The sequence below is a fragment of the Poecilia mexicana genome, unplaced genomic scaffold (assembly GCF_051168715.1).
Source record: "Poecilia mexicana isolate PSO_F unplaced genomic scaffold, ASM5116871v1 scaffold_23, whole genome shotgun sequence".
Classification (NCBI taxonomy): domain Eukaryota; kingdom Metazoa; phylum Chordata; class Actinopteri; order Cyprinodontiformes; family Poeciliidae; genus Poecilia; species Poecilia mexicana.
The window spans coordinates 21,535,466-21,553,212 of record NW_028263392.1 but is presented as its reverse complement, the minus strand read 5'-3'; the positions used below and the strand labels follow the sequence as shown (position 1 = coordinate 21,553,212).

Below are 17,747 nucleotides of genomic sequence, written 5' to 3'. Positions count from 1 at the left end.
TAAAAACAAAATGCAGTTTTAAAGGTAGAAACACCCAAACCTACATGGTCAACCAAACGTTTTGATCCCATGCAGTGAGTTTGTTTCCATCTGTGGAGGAATTTTGTTCTATTTCAGCCTCATTGGAGCAGCTTTTTAAGGCTTTGACTAGGCCACTGCAGCGTCTTCATGTAGTTTTCCTTCAGCCGTCCAGAGGTGGACCTGCTGGTGTTTTGGGTCGTTCTTCTGGTCGGTTTCAGCTTGAGGTCACCAACAGATGGCCCGACTTTCTCCTTCAGTGTTCATGATTTCATTTACCACAGAAAGACTTCCTGAAGCAGCTAAACAGCCCAGACCACCACACTGCCACCACCATGCATTACTGTGGCTACGACGCTCTTTTTCTGAAACGCAGTTTTACTTTTACGCCACATAAAGAGGCTGAGTGGATCCAGCAGAACCAGCTGACTGAAACTGGCAGGACAGGAAGTGAAAACGGTTCAGCGTCAGTGGAAAACAGAGCCTGACGTCACAGGACAGCAGATCAGCGGGGATGAGAACATCTGGGCTGGAGAACATCTGGACTGGAAAACATCTGGGCTGGAGAACATCTGGACTGGAGAACATCTGGGCTGGAGAACATCTGGACTGGAGAACATCTGGGCTGGAGAACATCTGGGCTGGAGAACATCTGGGCTGGAGAACATCTGGACTGGAGAACATCTGGGCTGGAGAACATCTGGGCTGGAGAACATCTGGACTGGAGAACATCTGGGCTGGAGAACATCTGGGCTGGAGAACATCTGGGCTGGAGAACATCTGGACTAGAGAACATCTGGACTGGAGAACATCTGGACTGGAGAACATCTGGGCTGGAGAACATCTGGGCTGGAGAACATCTGGACTGGAGAACATCTGGACTGGAGAACATCTGGACTGGAGAACATCTGGGCTGGAGAACATCTTGACTGGAGAACATCTGGACTAGAGAACATCTGGACTGGAGAACATCTGGGCTGGAGAACATCTGGGCTGGAGAACATCTGGACTGGAGAACATCTGGGCTGGAGAACATCTGGGCTGGAGAACATCTGGGCTGGAGAACATCTGGACTGGAGAACATCTGGACTGGACCCGATCCGCCCAATTATCCAATCAGGGCCTATTTTAGTACTATTATTATCCTCTGATTGAAACCGTGGCCCGTTATTTCAGATCCAAAATAACCTGATTGATGTTTTTGTAATGTGATGAAAAGAGAGACTCTGTGAGCCCAAACCACGATGGGCTCTTCGACATGCTGACGGTGTCTGAGAAACAAAATCTATTTCTTCTAAACAGACTGATCTGGATGTTTACGTTCTGCAGATTTACCTGAACCAATCAGAGCTTCACTATTTTAAAGAATCAGATTAAAATTATTCCTGACTTGATAACTTTCAGCCTCATAACTGTAATTTGTTTTACAGTTGCTGTAAAACCAGAGAGCAGAGGAAGTTCATCTGGATCAAACTCTGAGGTAAGTTTAATAAATGTTTCAGTAATAATCATAAAGCGGTTTGATGTTTGCTCACATATTTAGTCCTCTCTTTATGCTGCTGAGTTTCCATGGTTACCACAGTGAATGTTTGTCTTCCTTTCAGCGAACCACCAATGATACATCCACTCCGAAAGGTTTCTACCAGAACCTCAGCCCCGCCACCAGAGACCAGAACCAGATCTACTGCACTCTGGAGAACTGAAATAAGATCCTGAATTCTGTTTCTGAGCCTCAGGAATTAAAAGTTTTTCACCTGAAATCTGAAGAAAACTGAAAATGAACAATAAAGTTTTGAATAAAGCAACTTAAAGCCAAATAATTTTAGATGTAGAGCTGGAGTTTCCAGAAAGCTGGAGTTTAAGACAATCCAGTGTAGGAGTTGTACTTGGAGGCTCTGTCTCTGTGGTCCAGTGGACTGACCTGAGCCATCAGAACCGCTCTGTGGTCTCATGGTGGGTTTGGACCGGCTGGAGGCTGCAGAACGCTGGAGCTGCACTGGGCTGGTTTTCTCCATAATGTTTTCACTTGACATCATTTCAGATAATGATTGTGAATCAAATCATCTCTGAAGAACTCATGAAACTTTGCTCCAGTTTTAATGTTTGATCAGGAAAACCTTTGATCTGCATCTGGACAGATTTTAAAATAGTTCATTTGTTTTGGTTCTACCAGACATTTTCAGCACCAGCACCCGGCCGGAGCCACAACTAGCTTTAACTCTGACGTAAGCATTTACCCTGGAATCAGCTTAATGTGCTGAAGTTACATAAAAACATATTTTGTTTCTTTGCTTGATGTCAGTGAGAAAAACGTTTTTTCATTTAGTTTTTGTTTGTCTCACTGTCAGCTTCGTTCATCATGGGAGTGTGTTCACGGTTCTGTAGGTCATCCACAGATGACTAAAAACTTTACTAAGAAGCTCAAAATATGTGCTGAATAAACAGCAGAAATGTAACGGGATCATTTCTTTTTGCATAAGTGATGCACCTTGCATTTATTTCTCTTTTTCTATAATTTGGTCCAATAATGAGCATTTGTCATGAGATGTGGTGGTTGGTGGTGGTGAGACCCAGGTTATGATGAAAAGTGGCGGCACGGCAGAGAGGTTAGCACGCAGCTAATTACCGGTAGCACTGATACACAGAGGACTGAAAACTAGAGCTGATGCCGACACAAGACTTAACCAGTTCAACTGTGACGACTAACAGACTGACACAGACAAAGACGAACGTAAGACAAGGACCCGACGAAGAACACAGACAACGGGTGGGACTAAATACACACAGGGGAGACACACCTGGGAACAATCAACGGGGAAGACGCCGAGACGGAGACTCACAGGGAACAGGACCACACAGAAAAAACTCAAAATAAACACACAGAAACACGGATCATGACAATTTTAGCTCAGAAGTTTTGGAAAAATGAAAAAGCTCAGGCCTAATTTTCACCAAACTGAGCATGAATACTTGATAACAACTGTTGAGTTAATGCTTTGATTTGTAACCACAGGACCACAAAGCTACATCAGTGTAGCTGCTGCCTGTCATTTGGTGAGAGGAGGGGAACCCCACAGGGTAAAAAGAGGCATACAGGGCTGACCTCCGACCCTGAGTCTCCTCTCTGCAGCGTAGCTTTCTGTTTGTCTGATGAGTTCTGTGTTTCAGGATCCACTGATCTGATGCAGCCGCTCAAAGAGAAACTCTGCTGCAGAGACCAGTAAAGTCACAGAAAAGTGGTTCATGTCTCAAAAACTGCTTCTTTAAAATGTTTGTACAAAAGAGAAATGGAAACTGACCACAGCAAAGAAAAAACACAGAAAATAGTTACTGATCGTATCAGTGAAACACGGAGCAATCTCTATAATATAATAAATATAAAGAAACAAATATAATGAAACATCAATGATGCAAAAATGTTTACAGCAGAAAAATGTCAGCTTCAACATTTGACTGAAGAGTTTCTGTGGTCAGTGTTGGTGTAGAGGAAACGAGCAGCCAGCACCCCGAGGGGAGGAGAGCGGAGGAGTGACGGGTTTGATCATCAGCTGGGAGACACAGCAGCAGGAAACCATCATGGCCGCCGGTCTGTCTTTGCTCTGCCTCGTCTTCCTCTGTGAGTAAATCACCTTTTTATATTATTTAGAAGGATTTCTTCTCAGTTATTAACTGGTAATTAAACACACGACTGTAAAATGTTAATGGATAAAGAATTCAAACTTTGAACAACCCAAACATCTGGCAAAATAAGAAAAATACTCTCATGGAACAATAAAGAGATAAATCATTTAGAAAACATTTAAAGGAACAGAGGATGGGAGTCGAACTCAGGACGGCCTGCGTATCGGGGCGGCCGCTCTGACCTCTGCACGATACGCCCAGAGAGAACACATCTGGTGGAAAACATTTAATCCCTTTAAAGCTTCCAGTTAAATGTAATTATCTGATTCTTGAATATCATTAATTCAAATCTATTATTCAGACAAAATTTAAGAGTAAACATGTAAACATAGAAGTTCCTTAAACGTAAAGCCGCAAAGTTATTCTCAAAACCCTTTTATGAGCTTTCAGAAGTAGATATAATAATTTCACTTCCTATCAGTAAATATAATGTTGATTTTTCTGCAGATTTGAACATTTGGAGTAAAATTTACGTTTAGAACGATCCAAAATGCTAATCTTAATTTATACAAAGCTAAGTCCTTCACAGAGCTCCCTGAGCAAAGAAAGTTTCTCACTTAGTGAATCTAACTGATGATTATCTACATGCTCTGTGTCCGCCCGTCTGCTTTAACTGTTCGACTTCGCCTCACTGCAGCTTTTTGCTGACATCATAAAAGTTATTTTAGAAACAAAACAGATGCCTTTAACATAAAGAACACGACTTATTGGAGTTCCATAATGTGCTCAGTACCGTGGTATGGCCACTGGGTGTCACTGTGGTGATGGACTCTAACCTGAACCTTCAGAGTCACATAAAGACAGATACAAAGTCGGCCTTTTGTCACTTGAAGAACATTTTCAAACCGTATGCTGCAGCTGGTCCTCCATCTTCTTCCTGTTGATGGATGCGCAGCTCTCAGCTCCTCATTGTTTCCTTAACAGCTTTCTTCTTCTTCTGCATCAGTAGGATTTTTTTTTTACTTCCTCAGACTAACCTGCTGAGTCGGAACAGCAACAACCTTCAGTAATGCATTATTTTCTGCAGCCCTGCAGGTCGGAGACATGAGAACTTTTGAAGTTCTGACACAATATGGAGTTTGTGGGGAAGACATCTTGATTCCATGTGTCTCTTTCTCATATGGAGCCTGGAAGATCTTCTGCAGGGAAACCTGTGAAGGAGGAAACATCCTGATCAGAACGAGTGATGACGCAGCTCAGATCGGACGATACAGAACTGAATATGTTAGACAAGCTTCCAAAACATTCTCGGTTCTGTCTGTGGGCATCTCAGAGCTGACCCGGTCCGATGCCGGTCGGTACCGATGTGGTTTGAGCGACTCGTCATCATCAGCTTCATTCCAGGACTTCAGGCTGGTTGTTGTAGACGGTGAGTCTCTGATGTGGAAACGTTTAACTGTAAATCGTTAAGTAACTGATGATTATTGATTGGTGATTATTCTATCAGCTCTGCTGGATGGAAACAAAGTTCCTGACCTCCACAGAGACGCTGGCAGCTCTCTGACAGTCGCCTGTTCCTTTGAAGACTCTGGAAGGAAACGGCTGTTCTGCAGAGGAGGATGTGGAAAAGATGAAGTTCTTGTTCAGACTGATGGAGTCAGAGCTGACAGAGGCAGGTACAGCATTGAATATGATAAAAGACGAAATGCAGCCGTTGTGTTGGTGACCATCACACAGCTGACCCAGTCTGACTCCGGTCGGTACCGATGTAAACTGGACAGAGCGATTCGATCAGATCTAGACAGAGACTTCAGCATCACCGTCACTGATGGTGAGTTTTTACTGAATTAAATCTTCTGTACTTTAGAAACTTTGTAGTTTCACAAACCTTTGAGTTTATCAGATACGTTCTGTTGTTTTTCTCACCTCTACGTCCTTTAATTTCTGTCTTTGTTGGACATGTGAAATATATGTTTGAGGTATTTTCAGGTATTTGTGGTAATTTTCCAGTTTTATTCCAGTTTAATATTTATGCTTCTGTACCGTTTCTACTTTTTACCTGATTTATTGTTGATGTTTTTGTCTTTTTGCTCATGATTTATGGATCAGAACAGCATTTTGGTTACTTGGCTGTGAAGTGATCTGTAAATAAAGATTGATTGATTGATTGAATGATTGATTGATTGATTGATTGATTGATTGATTGATTGATTGATTGATTGATTGACCTTTATTCACTTTTTTCCAGCAGTCGACCCATCCAGATCAACAACAGCTGAGCCCTCCAGCTCCAGTTCAGGTTTTAAATTCTCTAATTGAGCAGAAATGATCAGGCTGATTATTTCATCATAAATGCTTCACTTTCTTTTACTTCCTGTTTTTTTCTTGGTGTCTCTATTAGTTGTCCTTTAGTTTGCCTGTTTTGTTGTATGTATTTATCTTATTGTTCATACTTTGTTTTATGGACATGTACAGCAGTTCTGTCACTTTGGCTGTGTGGAGTCGTCTATAAATAAAGGTTGATTGATTGATTGACTGACTGGCTGATTGGTTGATCTGTTTCTTTTCTCTTTCTTCCAGCAGTCGGCCCGTCCAGCTCCACACCAGCAGTAACATCACAGACTTTCAGCTCCATTTCAGCTCATGTTTTCAGTCAGTTTTAAAGTCTCATGCTTTAATAGTTTTTTAAATTTTATTTTTTTCCCATTTGTTTCATTGCAGTTGTTTTTATCTTTGCTTTAATGACCTGCACAGCATTTCTGTAACTGTGTCTATAGGTTCCTCTATAAATGAAGACAGATTGATTTCTGACCTTATTTACTTTTTACAGCAAACAACCCAACCAGCCTCACAACAACAACTCAGAGATTCAACTCCAGTTCAGGAAATTTCACACATCGAACATCTTTTAAAATCAGTAACGACTCGGTTCAGTTTCAGGATAACAAAGAAAAATCTTTCCTCTGTGAGTCAACTGTAAAAGTCTTTATAATAATGTCTTTATTTATATGTTCTCAATGGTTCTGTTCATAACCTGCAGCCAGAACGTGATTTGTATAGAGGTAGAAGAACCAGGTTCTGATGGTTCTGGGTTGTTTATGTGCATCCTGTTCTCAGATATCCAGTGAATGTTAGCAGGTTCTGAGCATGCTCAGTGTGAACCAGCTTGTTGTCCCTCTGCAGATGTTCCTGTGATCGTTGGTGTGACTCTGGCTGCCATGGTGGTTCTGGTCTCAGCAGCTCTGCTGGTTTCCTGCAGGAGACGATCTCTGAGAGGTGAGACACCAACTAACACCAGCACTCAGTTAAAGGAACCACAGTCTGACCAGGAGCAAAACACTCAGATATTTACCTAAAAACAGAATGAACTAAATGTTTTGCATCATGAAACTTAGATAAAAAAACGGATGTGGAGGAAGTGGAGATTCCTCTTTCTGTTGGACCAGATTAGCAGTCAGAACCCGATGGGTCTCTGGCTCCACCTGGTGGTGAGATGGAGTCATGACTTCACTGGAGAACATCTGGACTGGACTCAGCCTGAGCCTTCTCAGTGCCATGGTGCTGTTTATTTAGAAGAATCAAGCCCAGTGGTTCATACCGGGCCAATAAGTGGCGTTTTAACATTTCAACCAAGAAATAAAGAAACTCCATATGACGCCATGTTTGTTATTTGTGAAACTGCGGTCCATCGGAGGACGTCATTGTCATGCCAACATGGAAGTCTAGTTTTGGTTATGAAAAACTATAATTAATTACTTAGGGCAATTATTCATAAAACTAGTAATTTAGACTAAAATGTCCAAATCGAGGAACCATCTGGTTATGAAGAAACGAGCCAAATAGTTAAATTTTGATTATTGTCTGTAGATACCTGCCTGATGAGACTTAGGTTTTAAAATAACAGATGGAGTCGTAAGTCCATTCCTGGAGTTCTTTCATCAGAAAGAACCAAAATGTATGGAACAAAAACACAGACAGAAATCTTGGGGAACCTGTAGTTCCAAAGTTCCTTCTACAGATTTCTGAATAAAACCAGCATCAAGATTTATTCCTGTTGGTCAAATATAGCTAAGGTAACCTGCTTCCTCCATCACATGGTACCTGATATAACAGAAAAAATGCTGACAATTATAAATGATCATCCAACAACTGAAGATATTAAGGACTGTTTACTTTCACTAGGCCCAATAAGTGATTGGTGTGGTATATCGATTGCATTAATGGAAAAACAAAGTTTGCAACATGTGTGTCTGTTTAAGACGACTGATCTGGATGTTTAACTTTATCTGAACCAATCACAAAGCTTCACTGTTTTAAACTAATCAGATTAAAGTGATTCTTGACTTGATTATTTTATATAATTGCAAAAACACTAAAAACTTTCAGTTTCTTATTTTCTTATTGTTTAACAGATGCAGAGAACGAAGGAGGTCCAGCTGGATCAAACGCTGTGGTACGTTTTTCTGATCCTGTTGCATCATTTCCTCAGGTTCTTCTTTTATTTCAGGGTTTAAACTTTATTCATCTCTTTATGAAACTGAGTGTAATAACAATGAATGTTTCTAACTCCTTTTTAGAAATCCACTTTTGAGAACCCCATCTACCAGGACCTCAGTTATGTAACCAAAGAAGAGAATCATATCTATTGTACCATAGATAAGACAAGTACGATCCTGGAATCCGGTTCTGAGCCTCAGGGATAATGCTTGTTCTGCTTAAATCAGAATAAAACTGAATTAGAAAAACTCATTCTTGCATCATAAAGAGTTTGACATGTAGCTTGATGTTGTTGAATAGTTGTTGATAAAGCTGTGGATCAGTTCTCTGAACCAAGGATCCAAGTCTTGGTCACTGTGATAAAATGGACCAAGACTTGGTCTAGTCAGTTACAGGAACCTCTTTGGTACCACCGGGCTCGGTCCTGGTGGTACCAAGTCTTATTCATATCTACATGTTCCAGCTAACTCAGGGTATAATAAAATATAAGACCTATGTTATGATGTCACCAGGTGACTCTGAACCATCCAATCCCTGAACAGATGATTAGATCAATGTGCGGATGAGCCAAAACTTTCTGAACAGAAACAAAACTGGAGTTATCTGTGGGCCTGAACAATCTAGAGTTATAGATCTGGAGTCAACACAGCTTCAGTTATTACAGCTGGGAACTAGAGATCATGCTGACCTCTGACCTCTGACCTGAACCTTCAGAGTCACATAAAGACAGCTCCAAAGTCGGCCTTCTGTCACCTGAAGAATATTTCCAGGATTAATGGACTAATGTCATCCATGTGTTTACCACTGAGCTCCTTTAAATCAAGGTTAAAATCCCTGAATTTATTAGTAATAAATGGAACATTGATCAATATATTTGTTGTATATTTGTTGGATGATTATATTTGTATTTTTTATTGCTTGTTTCATAGCTACTGTATTATGTTTTTATGATGTAAAGCATTTTGAACTTCCTGTTGCTGAAATGTTTTATACAAATAAACTAGACTTTCCTGGCTTCAGCTGCCTCTGTCTGACCTTTGACCCTGCTCCCTGCAGAGGGACAGTTAGGATGATCTGTCTTTATAAACTGTCCTCAGGTGTGAGTGACCATGAGCTCAGTCTCTCCACAGCCTTCATTCAGAAGACCTGCAATGACTTTTCATATCCAGCAGATGTCGCTAATGTGACTTATATGAGCTCATAGAGAACACGGTGAGGAGAAGAAGACATTGGTCCTCCATGATGCTTCACCTCCCATCAGAAACAGAAGCTCGGTGACGTTTGGTGGCATGTTCAGCAGAAAGCTGCTGATTTACGTCAGTCAGGTGATTAAGAATGAAACAACGAAAACATGCAGGACAGTTTGTTCTGTGGAGCAGCTTTAATACGCTTTTAATAGTTTTTACTTTATGAAATGAATAATATTTAGCTGATCTCATAAGTAAATGGGAGATACCTTTATCACTTTTATTGGCAAATTGACTTTTTAAAGTAGATGGATTTGACTTTGGGTGCATCAGAATCATCGTACAGAAGAACAACGAATCCGTTCCAGTAGAGCCCATCCAAAGAGAAAGACAAACAACAAACTCACAAAACTCCTGGGTAGACGGGTGTCACAACCACATGTAAGATTTAATAAATGAGGATTTCCTTCAAGGAATGACTGAAAACTGATAGTTTGGACTTTTAAATTGATGTTTCCTACAGTTGAAATGTATCCAGAACTTCAGCTTGTGTGTAAAACCAGACTGTCCTGCAGATGTGCCTCAGTTTAACATTAAAAACGTCATCAGAATAAATGGGAGCAGATTAAAAAATGTTTGAGTAGAGCAGCTCGTCGTGGCAGATATCAGAGTAGAGGACGTCACTGCTGACGCCTCCACCGGCTCTGAGCGCAGAGTCCAAGAGTCTGCTGGAGAAATTCACCTCAGCTTCATCATCTTCATCATCTGGAGCCTGAAAGAGGCAGAAACGCTTCAGTACAAACCAGCAGCTGATAAATCACCATGGTAACCAGTTTATTAAAATGATAAAATGTTATTTTAAACCTCAGATTGTTTTTTCTGTCAGACCCTCACAGAGTAAATATAATGTTTAGTCGTCGTTTTGTGTCATTAATTGGTGTAAAAATGTTCAGTTCTGCTGTTTATTACATTTATGATGATAAAAGTAAAAAGCTGAAAGTTTTTCTGACTTGGCGCTGATCAGCGGCTGCAGGCACAGAGCTGCTGATGGCGTCGATGTACGCCAAGTAGATTTCCACGTCAGCAGATCTCCACCGCCCGTCTTCCTCTCTGACATCATCATCATCGATTCTGGTCGTCTTCAGGAGAAAAACATGAATTATTGTGAAAAAGTATTTGCTCCTTAAACATTTGCAGTATTTTAGGGTTTGTGGGAACATCTTGGCTTGCTGAATGACCTGATCCTGTCTGTCGTCCACCTGCAGACTATCTACTGTAAACTTATAAGATTGACTTCATTCATTATTTTAATTTTTCAGTTTTATTAAGATTGCCATGTTATGCTGATTAATGTCTTTATCTGCTGGTAAAGTCTGTTTTCCTCATAAATTTGTACATGTGGCTGTGAGACATTTGATCTCTATATGAACCAGTACATATAAATAAAATATATTTAATATTTTCTCACCTCACAGGCAGCAGGACTTTGATTGGTTTCCACAGGAGAATCTGGAAGACATTTCAGAACAATCCGAAGTTAAAGTTTAAACATTTAAGAAACTCACATCAGTCCAAAACCAGATAAAAATGATTCTAATCCAGAAACATTTAACCGTTTCTTATCTTAGAGACCAAGGAGGGATAAAAGTCATGCAAGAGGAAACACTCAGAAAAACCACAGGACTCGATTCTGCAAGACAACAAACGTGTTTCTGTTCTCTCACCTGTTTGAGGTTTCTTTGATCTTCGTCTGCAGAAAACCACCATCATCATCATCGCAGACAGCAGGGCGGCGATGACGGCCAGGGCTGGAAGCACCAACAGCCAAACATCTGCAGCGGATTGGGAAGGAGAACCTTCTGGTGTCACACGACAATCTGAGGTGAGCAGCAGAATTACAGCTGCATGTGGAAAGATGAGGGACGAACAATTAAAGGAATATTTCAACATTATAAGAATAACTTACAGTCAGGTGGTGGTGTGTTGTCTGAGGTAGAAGCAGAGAAAGCTGAAGGTGTGAAACTTTCTGTACTGGAGTTGAGATTCGATGAATCTGTTGGTGTCGAGGCTGAAGGAGTTGAAACGGAGGATGTTGACTGATCTACTGATGGATGGCAGAGACATATGGAAGATTTAGACGATTTAGATTTATGTAGAGAATCACATATTTTTAAATAACATTTTCATTTTAATTGATCAACACATCCCTTCAGGTTTTACTCCCTACATTTTATTTTGCTTTTTAATGTTAAGTTATTTTAACATGGCCCCGAAAGGCGCCAGATAAAGAAATGTGGTTCTATATATATATATATATATATATATATATATATATATATATATATATATATATATATATATATATATATATATATATATATATATAACATACCTTGTGACTACCAGTAATTCATTTTTGTCCTCTGTAGAGGACATTTCTAAACTTGAATATCTCCCACTCCCTGCATTCTACTGAATTAATTCCTTTTGGTATCTACAGAGGACATTTAGGGCTTTTCAATGATACCACATGTGAAGGGGTGGAGCTTTTGTACGTACCTTTTTCTCATTCATAAAAATGACTTTCATCGGTACAAACACATTTTATGGAGAGAGACAAAGTAAGTGCATAATACTTTATATTGTGTAAATTTTGGTTTAAAATGTTGTTGGCATATTCTAAATAAGTCTGTTAGCAGCATATTAAAACATTCTATGAATTATTTTGACTGTACTTTATCGTAGTATTTAGAAGTTGAGAAATTGTCCTCTGTAGTGGACATTTGTAATTATATTTCTGTTTTTTCTGTATCCATCCATCCATCCATCCATCCATCCATCCATCCATCCATCCATCCATCCATCCATCCATCCATCCATCCATCCATCCATCCATCCATCCATCCATCCATCCATCTTCAGAGATAAAAACGTTTGAGCAGAAACTCACATCCTGAAACACTGAGAGTGAAATCCTGGTAGGACTCTGAGGATTCTCCCAAACCACATCTGTACCGACCCGAGTCAGACTCAGTCAGGCCTGAGATCTTCACGTAGAAGCTGTAAATGTTTGGTCCATGAGCTTTGTATTCAATGCCATATCGTCCGTTTTCAGCTGAATTCTTTGTGGTTTCTATCAGAACGTTTCCTTCCTCACAGTTTTCCCTGCAGAAGATCTTCCTGGTTCCAGGGAAAGAAAAGCCACAATGTCCTGAGAAATCTCCTCCTGCTGATCCAGTAAACTGGTTCACTGCAGCAGGAATGCTGGAGATCTGCAGAGCTGCAGAGAAAAACAAGATCAGTGTCTGCTGAGAGAAACCACAAGATCTGCTTCAATTACCCATGAACTCTGACCAACTCAGAGTTTCCATCATAACACTTTTATAAACAAACTACACATTAAATCTGTATTTTTCATGTACAGGGAATCCTACAATTATCCAGCTGTCATATTCAGATTAAATTTTTTTCATAGTGAAAATATTTTTTCTACATTTTAATAAAGAAATGTTTAAAACTTGTCAAAAATCAAAAGGAAATATTACAAAAACCAAACCTTTCTTATCACATCTGTGCAGCTTTTTCATGTTTCCTTTGATATTTTGATGGTTTATTTGATGAGATCAAAGGTTTCAGTCATCTTTACAACACGGAGCCACTAATGTTACCTGAGCTTTTGAAAAATGATGTTAGAATTTTTAATCAGCATTTATTGTTAATATATATCTTTTTGGAAGAGTCCACTATGTGTAATGAAGGCATCAATAAACAGCCTGAATAATACCTTTAATTTTCTTCTGTTTGAGGAAAAGGATTTAAAATACAAGCTGATAAAACTTTTATTCTCATCAGGTTCTGGTTTGAGTCGCTCCAAAACATAAATATTACGTCCAGTCAGAACAAAGATGGCCGTCAACTGAAAAGATTTGAAATTGTTTGAATAATTATGAGTTTAACTCTACATGAGTGTCTTGATAAAACTTTTGTTCTCTGTCTGGAGAAAACCAGCAACCAGTTGGTGTCGGAGTGAGAAACCAGTGTGACCAGCTTCCTGTTTCCATCACCAGAGGTCAGTCTTTAGATGGAGACGTTCTGCGGAGGAACAAAACTTTCCATCCCCAACCGCAACAACATGAGAAAAAAAGAAAACAAGGCTCAGATTTAGAGTCGATAGGAGTCTAAAAATCACTAAGATCTAAAATTTAAACATAAATTACATTTTGCCCTTATGATTTTGTGTTTTTATGATAATCTGGGGTATTTTATTTTAGAAAACAATAATTCAACAGACCTAAAACTGAATATAGAGTTATTAAAAGGGGTGTTGTGCCTTTTGAAAAGGCAGTTTTTAAACAAACAACTTACTAACGATAATGAATCGCTTTGACTCCTTCCAGTCTGGTTTTCGTGCTCACCACAGCACAGAGACGGCCTAGTCAAAGTGTTCAATGACATCCATATAAACACAGACTGTGGGAGAACCACAGTGCTGGTTCTGGTTCTGTTGGACCTCAGTGTTGATCAGGACATCTTACTGAATCGACTGGAGAGTTGGGTCGGACTCTCCGGTCCAGTGCTCAGCTGGTTTGAATCTTACATAAAGAACAGGGATTTCTTTGTTTCAGTCGGAAACTTCTCATCAGAGAGGTCAAAGGTCACATGGGGAACCCCAAGGTTCACTCCCAGGACCCCTTCTTTTCAATATTTATATGCTCCCACTGGCTCAGGTTATAACAGGAAATAAGATCAGCTACCATAACTATGCGGATGATACACAGCTCTACATCACGATGTCACCAGGTGACCTTTGACCCCATCCAATCACTGAACAGATGCTTAGAACAGATCAATGTGTGGATGTGCCAAAACTTTCTCCAGCTGAACAGAAACAAACTGAAGTTATTATCTTTGGAGCTAAAGAGGAGCGAACTAGAGTCAATGCTCAGCTTCAGTTATTACAACTGAAAACCAGCGATCAGCCCGAAACCTGGGAGTAGTGATGACCTCTGACCTGAACCTTCAGAGCCACATAAAGACAGTCACAAAGTCGGCCTTCTATCACCTGAATAACATCTCCAGGATTAGAGGACTGATGTCTCAGTGAGATCTAGAGAAACTCATCCATGCATTTATCTTCAGCCGCATTGATTCCTGCAGCAGCGTCTTCACAGGTCTGACTAATAAATCAATCCTCCAGCTGCAGCTGATCCAGAAGCTGCTGCTGCTGTTCTGACTAAAACCAGGAAGATAGAGCACATAACACCAGTTTTAAAGTCCCTACACTGGCTCCCTGTAGCTCAAAGAATAGACTTTAAAATACTGTTGTTAGTTTATAAATCACTGAACGGTTTAGCACCACAATACATTAAAGATCTGTTATTGCTGTACCAACCATCTAGACCCCTCAGATCTTCTGGTTCTGGTTCTGCTCTGCATCCCCAGAACCAGAACCAAACGAGGAGAAGCAGCATTCAGTTTCTATGCACCACAAATCTGGAACAAACTTCCAGAAAACTGTAAAACAGCTGAAACACTGAGAGCCTTTAAATCTCAACTAAAAACCCACCTGGTTAGAGCTGCTTAGGGTTAGAGTGGGTTTGATGTCTTCAGTGTTTCTGATGTTTTTATCTTTACTTTTTATCTATTTATTAATTTCTTTTATTCCTCTTTCTACAGAACCTGGTGCTGCAAGGTTGGAGACCTTGTCAATGTCACGTGCTGTTTTTATTTGTTCTTTAATTATGTAAAGCACCTTGAAGTGCCTTGCTGCTGAAATGTGCTATACAAATAAAATTTGATTGATTGATTTCATGCCAATAAAGTTAATAGTCAAAATAAACACTCAGACTCAGATCATAACATAAACTTCATATTTTAGGTTAGAAATCATGTGAGGACGTCTGACTCAATGACTAGATTTCAGGTAAAAATAAAATTATTCATATTAAAATTATAATTATTTGTTCAAACAGGACATTTTGGTGCAACAAACCAAGCAGCAGATTTCTGGTGTCAGTGGTGAACGTTTCCACGTCTCTAAAACTCAACGCTTGTTTTCCATCAGTATCTGACGTTTTATCATGAAGGTTGGCATGAATCAACACGACTCCGAGTCCAGAGATGACGGCTCAAAGAGAAAGACACGAGGAGGAAGTGAAGATGTTCAAATTTTCTTCTACTGGGACGAAAATGAAGATGATCAGAAATACATGAGAGGGACATCAGAAAATTCAGTTTCAGTTGGACAACTTCAGAGTTCTCCTTCAGAGTAGAGAAATATACAAAGTAAAAACACTTCTTTTTATTTAAAAAGTTTAAAAAGCACTAAATATGTATAGTTATGCATTAAAGCGACCCTAAAGTTGATGTTTGTTGGTCTGAGATGAAGAAAAGTAAGAAGTACTCACACAGGAAGAAGCAGAGCAAAGCGTCGCCGGTCATACTGAAGCTGTGATGGTTTCCTGCAGCCCTCGTCAGATAAAGCAGCAGTTCCTCCCCCAGACAGTCTGAGAGCTTCACACTTCCTCTCCTCCATCCCTCCAGTCTGCAGAGTCCTTCACCGCTTCAACCTGCAGCCGTTCACAGCTCTGAACCTTCCTCTGCTGCAGCACGAGGGTTTCAGCACCAGAACCTCAGCAGAACCTCAGCAGGAACTAAAGTAACTTCTGGTTCCTTTCACTGGCGTCATTCTGTAGAAAATACATCTAAAGGGCAGATGTGGCTCAGTGGGCTGACAGTTAGATTCTCCTCACCACATGTAGAAGTGACCTTGGTCACAGCACTGAACATTTCTCACCTATTGGTGTGAGTGTGTGTGTGTGTGTGTGTGTGTGTGTGTGTGTGTGTGTGTGTGTGTGTGTGTGTGTGTGTGTGTGCGTGTGTGTGTGTGTGTGCGTTTGTTTGTAATACCTGGTGGGGACGATTTTCCTGACATATACCACGTTGTGGGGACCAATCACTCCTTGTGGGGACCGGAGCCTGGTCCCCACAAGGGGAAACCCTGTTTTTGGGTCAGGGGTCAGAGTTAGGACTAAGGTGTGAATTGAGTTTTGGTTAGGGTTAGGAAAAGGGTAAAGGTCAGGTTTAGACTGTAGAAATGAATGGAAGTCAATGGAAAGTCCCCACAAAGATAGCCAGACAAACATGTGTGTGTGTGTGTGCGTGCGTGCGTGCGTGCGCGTGCGTGCGTGCGTGTGTGCGTGTGCGTGCGTGTGCGTGCGTGCGTGCGTGCGTGCGCGTGCGTGCGTGCGTGCGTGTGTGTGTGTGTGTGTGTGTGTGTGTGTGTGTGTGTGTGACTCATAGTCTAAACATGAGAGGTCAGTTTCAGCAGAACACCTGATACAGTATGTATGTATAAGGGAAAAAGGAGGAAAAAATCCTACAGTATAACAATGTTTTTGCTAATAAATTATTTTTTTACTGTATCAATGACATGGAAACTGCTCTGACATTAGAAGCACTTTAGAAAGTGTTTCCTGATCAGAGGTTTGAACTTGTTCTGAACATCTTCCGGTTCCAGAGGGACCGGCTCACAGTTTAACCCAAACAGTATCATCCACTGCGAGCCCCCGGTGGATTTTCCTTGTGTTTTCTTTTGCATTCCTTCACATTGTTTTCTCAATGCAAATCACTTATTTGCAAGGAAAAATAAAAAAATGTCCCTCATAACTCCTAGTGGGCTCTGTATGATACAGATTTGTAATAAATACATTATTATTAACACTTTTTCATACTTTAAGGTCCCATGTTGATGAGTTCTTTATTTTACATGGATATTTAACATACATGGTCTTAATATGGGGATATAAACGGTATTTTAAAAAAATCACTGAACGTGCATTGAAAAAACATCTGTTGGAGGGTGAAAACAAGTTAAAAGTAAATAGAAACACCAAGTATAAAAATAGGCACTCCAACATTATTTTCCTTTTCTATCCTTCTCACTGTATTAAGTTCTTTAACGTTATTTCAGTTATTCAATGCGCCCCATACAACCGCTAGGGGGCGTCCGTCGCATTGGTGGCATAGAGAAGGTTGGGCACACAGAAGAAGAACAAACCTTGCTGGATGCTAATGGAAGCTCAACGTGTCGCAGTTTTTCTATATCACAGGTCAGCAAAGTGTTTTTGATGAATAAATATTAGTTTCCTTTAAGTGTTGAAGATTTTATTGAATCAATAGTCAACTATTGAGTCAAATTTTGTTTGTAGTTTTAGTCTTGTGTTGAAAACGGGATGTATTTCTGCAGACTAATTATTGCTAATGCTAACAGACTTTGTACGTGTGTTGAGCTAGCTGAGAAACAGCTGAGGGACTGCTGAATTCACTTTGAATTTACTGTCTTTTGCACATTTCAAAACGGTTCTCACACTCAGGACATTGTTTTGGTGTCTTTATTTGTGGACAGTTCTTTATGAGTTATTG

At 40.2% G+C, this 17,747-nt stretch overlaps 3 protein-coding genes across 10 annotated transcripts in view; 2 read left to right on the top strand and 1 right to left on the bottom strand.

Moving 5' to 3' along the window:
* Window positions 1-2,474, top strand: part of LOC148152622 (polymeric immunoglobulin receptor-like) — an 8,543-nt gene extending 6,069 nt beyond the window's left edge. The window contains exons 5-6 of the mRNA XM_088003381.1: window positions 1,449-1,498; window positions 1,623-2,474. Coding sequence (XP_087859507.1) covers window positions 1,449-1,498; window positions 1,623-1,721 — 149 coding nt within the window. The 3' untranslated portion in view covers window positions 1,722-2,474. The remainder of the gene's footprint in view (window positions 1-1,448; window positions 1,499-1,622) is intronic.
* A 1,060-nt stretch (window positions 2,475-3,534) lies between these two features.
* On the top strand, window positions 3,535-9,151 carry LOC106934248 (polymeric immunoglobulin receptor-like). Of its 5 annotated transcripts, none has more exons than XM_088003215.1 (9): window positions 3,535-3,634; window positions 4,727-5,068; window positions 5,147-5,470; window positions 5,891-5,938; window positions 6,223-6,291; window positions 6,470-6,604; window positions 6,823-6,915; window positions 8,052-8,092; window positions 8,217-9,151. In XM_088003215.1, exons 1-9 carry the CDS (start codon window positions 3,595-3,597, stop codon window positions 8,340-8,342), a joined length of 1,218 nt encoding a protein of 405 aa, XP_087859341.1. In that variant the 5' UTR covers window positions 3,535-3,594; the 3' UTR covers window positions 8,343-9,151. The 5 variants fall into 5 exon arrangements, with proteins under 5 accessions (XP_087859341.1, XP_087859340.1, XP_087859339.1 ...); XM_088003214.1 differs by having other exon boundaries at window positions 6,220-6,291; XM_088003213.1 differs by having other exon boundaries at window positions 5,888-5,938.
* Window positions 9,152-9,498: 347 nt separating this feature from the next.
* LOC106934250 (uncharacterized) lies at window positions 9,499-15,911 on the bottom strand. Of its 4 annotated transcripts, none has more exons than XM_088003218.1 (7): window positions 15,731-15,911; window positions 12,274-12,603; window positions 11,290-11,424; window positions 11,048-11,200; window positions 10,792-10,832; window positions 10,334-10,462; window positions 9,499-10,095 (listed from the first exon to the last, which is right to left on the bottom strand). In XM_088003218.1, exons 1-7 carry the CDS (start codon window positions 15,762-15,764, stop codon window positions 9,949-9,951), a joined length of 969 nt encoding a protein of 322 aa, XP_087859344.1. In that variant the 5' UTR covers window positions 15,765-15,911; the 3' UTR covers window positions 9,499-9,948. The 4 variants fall into 4 exon arrangements, with proteins under 4 accessions (XP_087859344.1, XP_087859343.1, XP_014869514.2 ...); XM_088003217.1 differs by having other exon boundaries at window positions 11,290-11,427; window positions 15,731-15,899; XM_015014028.2 differs by having other exon boundaries at window positions 11,048-11,155; window positions 11,290-11,427; window positions 15,731-15,894.
* Between the last annotated feature and the right edge of the window lie 1,836 nt (window positions 15,912-17,747).

Coding starts and splice junctions, on each gene's coding strand:
- LOC106934250 (XM_088003217.1), bottom strand. CDS start 15,764: ATGACCGGCGACGCTTTGCTCTGCTTCTTCCTGT. Junction 12,604..15,730: donor TTTGCTCTGCTTCTTCCTGT/GTGAGTACTTCT, acceptor TTTTCTCTGCAG/CTCTGCAGATCTCCAGCATT. Junction 10,463..10,791: donor AAAGTCCTGCTGCCTGTGAG/GTGAGAAAATAT, acceptor TTTCTCCTGAAG/ACGACCAGAATCGATGATGA.
- LOC106934248 (XM_015014024.2), top strand. CDS start 3,595: ATGGCCGCCGGTCTGTCTTTGCTCTGCCTCGTCTTCCTCT. Junction 5,471..5,887: donor CAGCATCACCGTCACTGATG/GTGAGTTTTTAC, acceptor ACTTTTTTCCAG/CAGTCGACCCATCCAGATCA. Junction 8,093..8,216: donor CAGCTGGATCAAACGCTGTG/GTACGTTTTTCT, acceptor ACTCCTTTTTAG/AAATCCACTTTTGAGAACCC.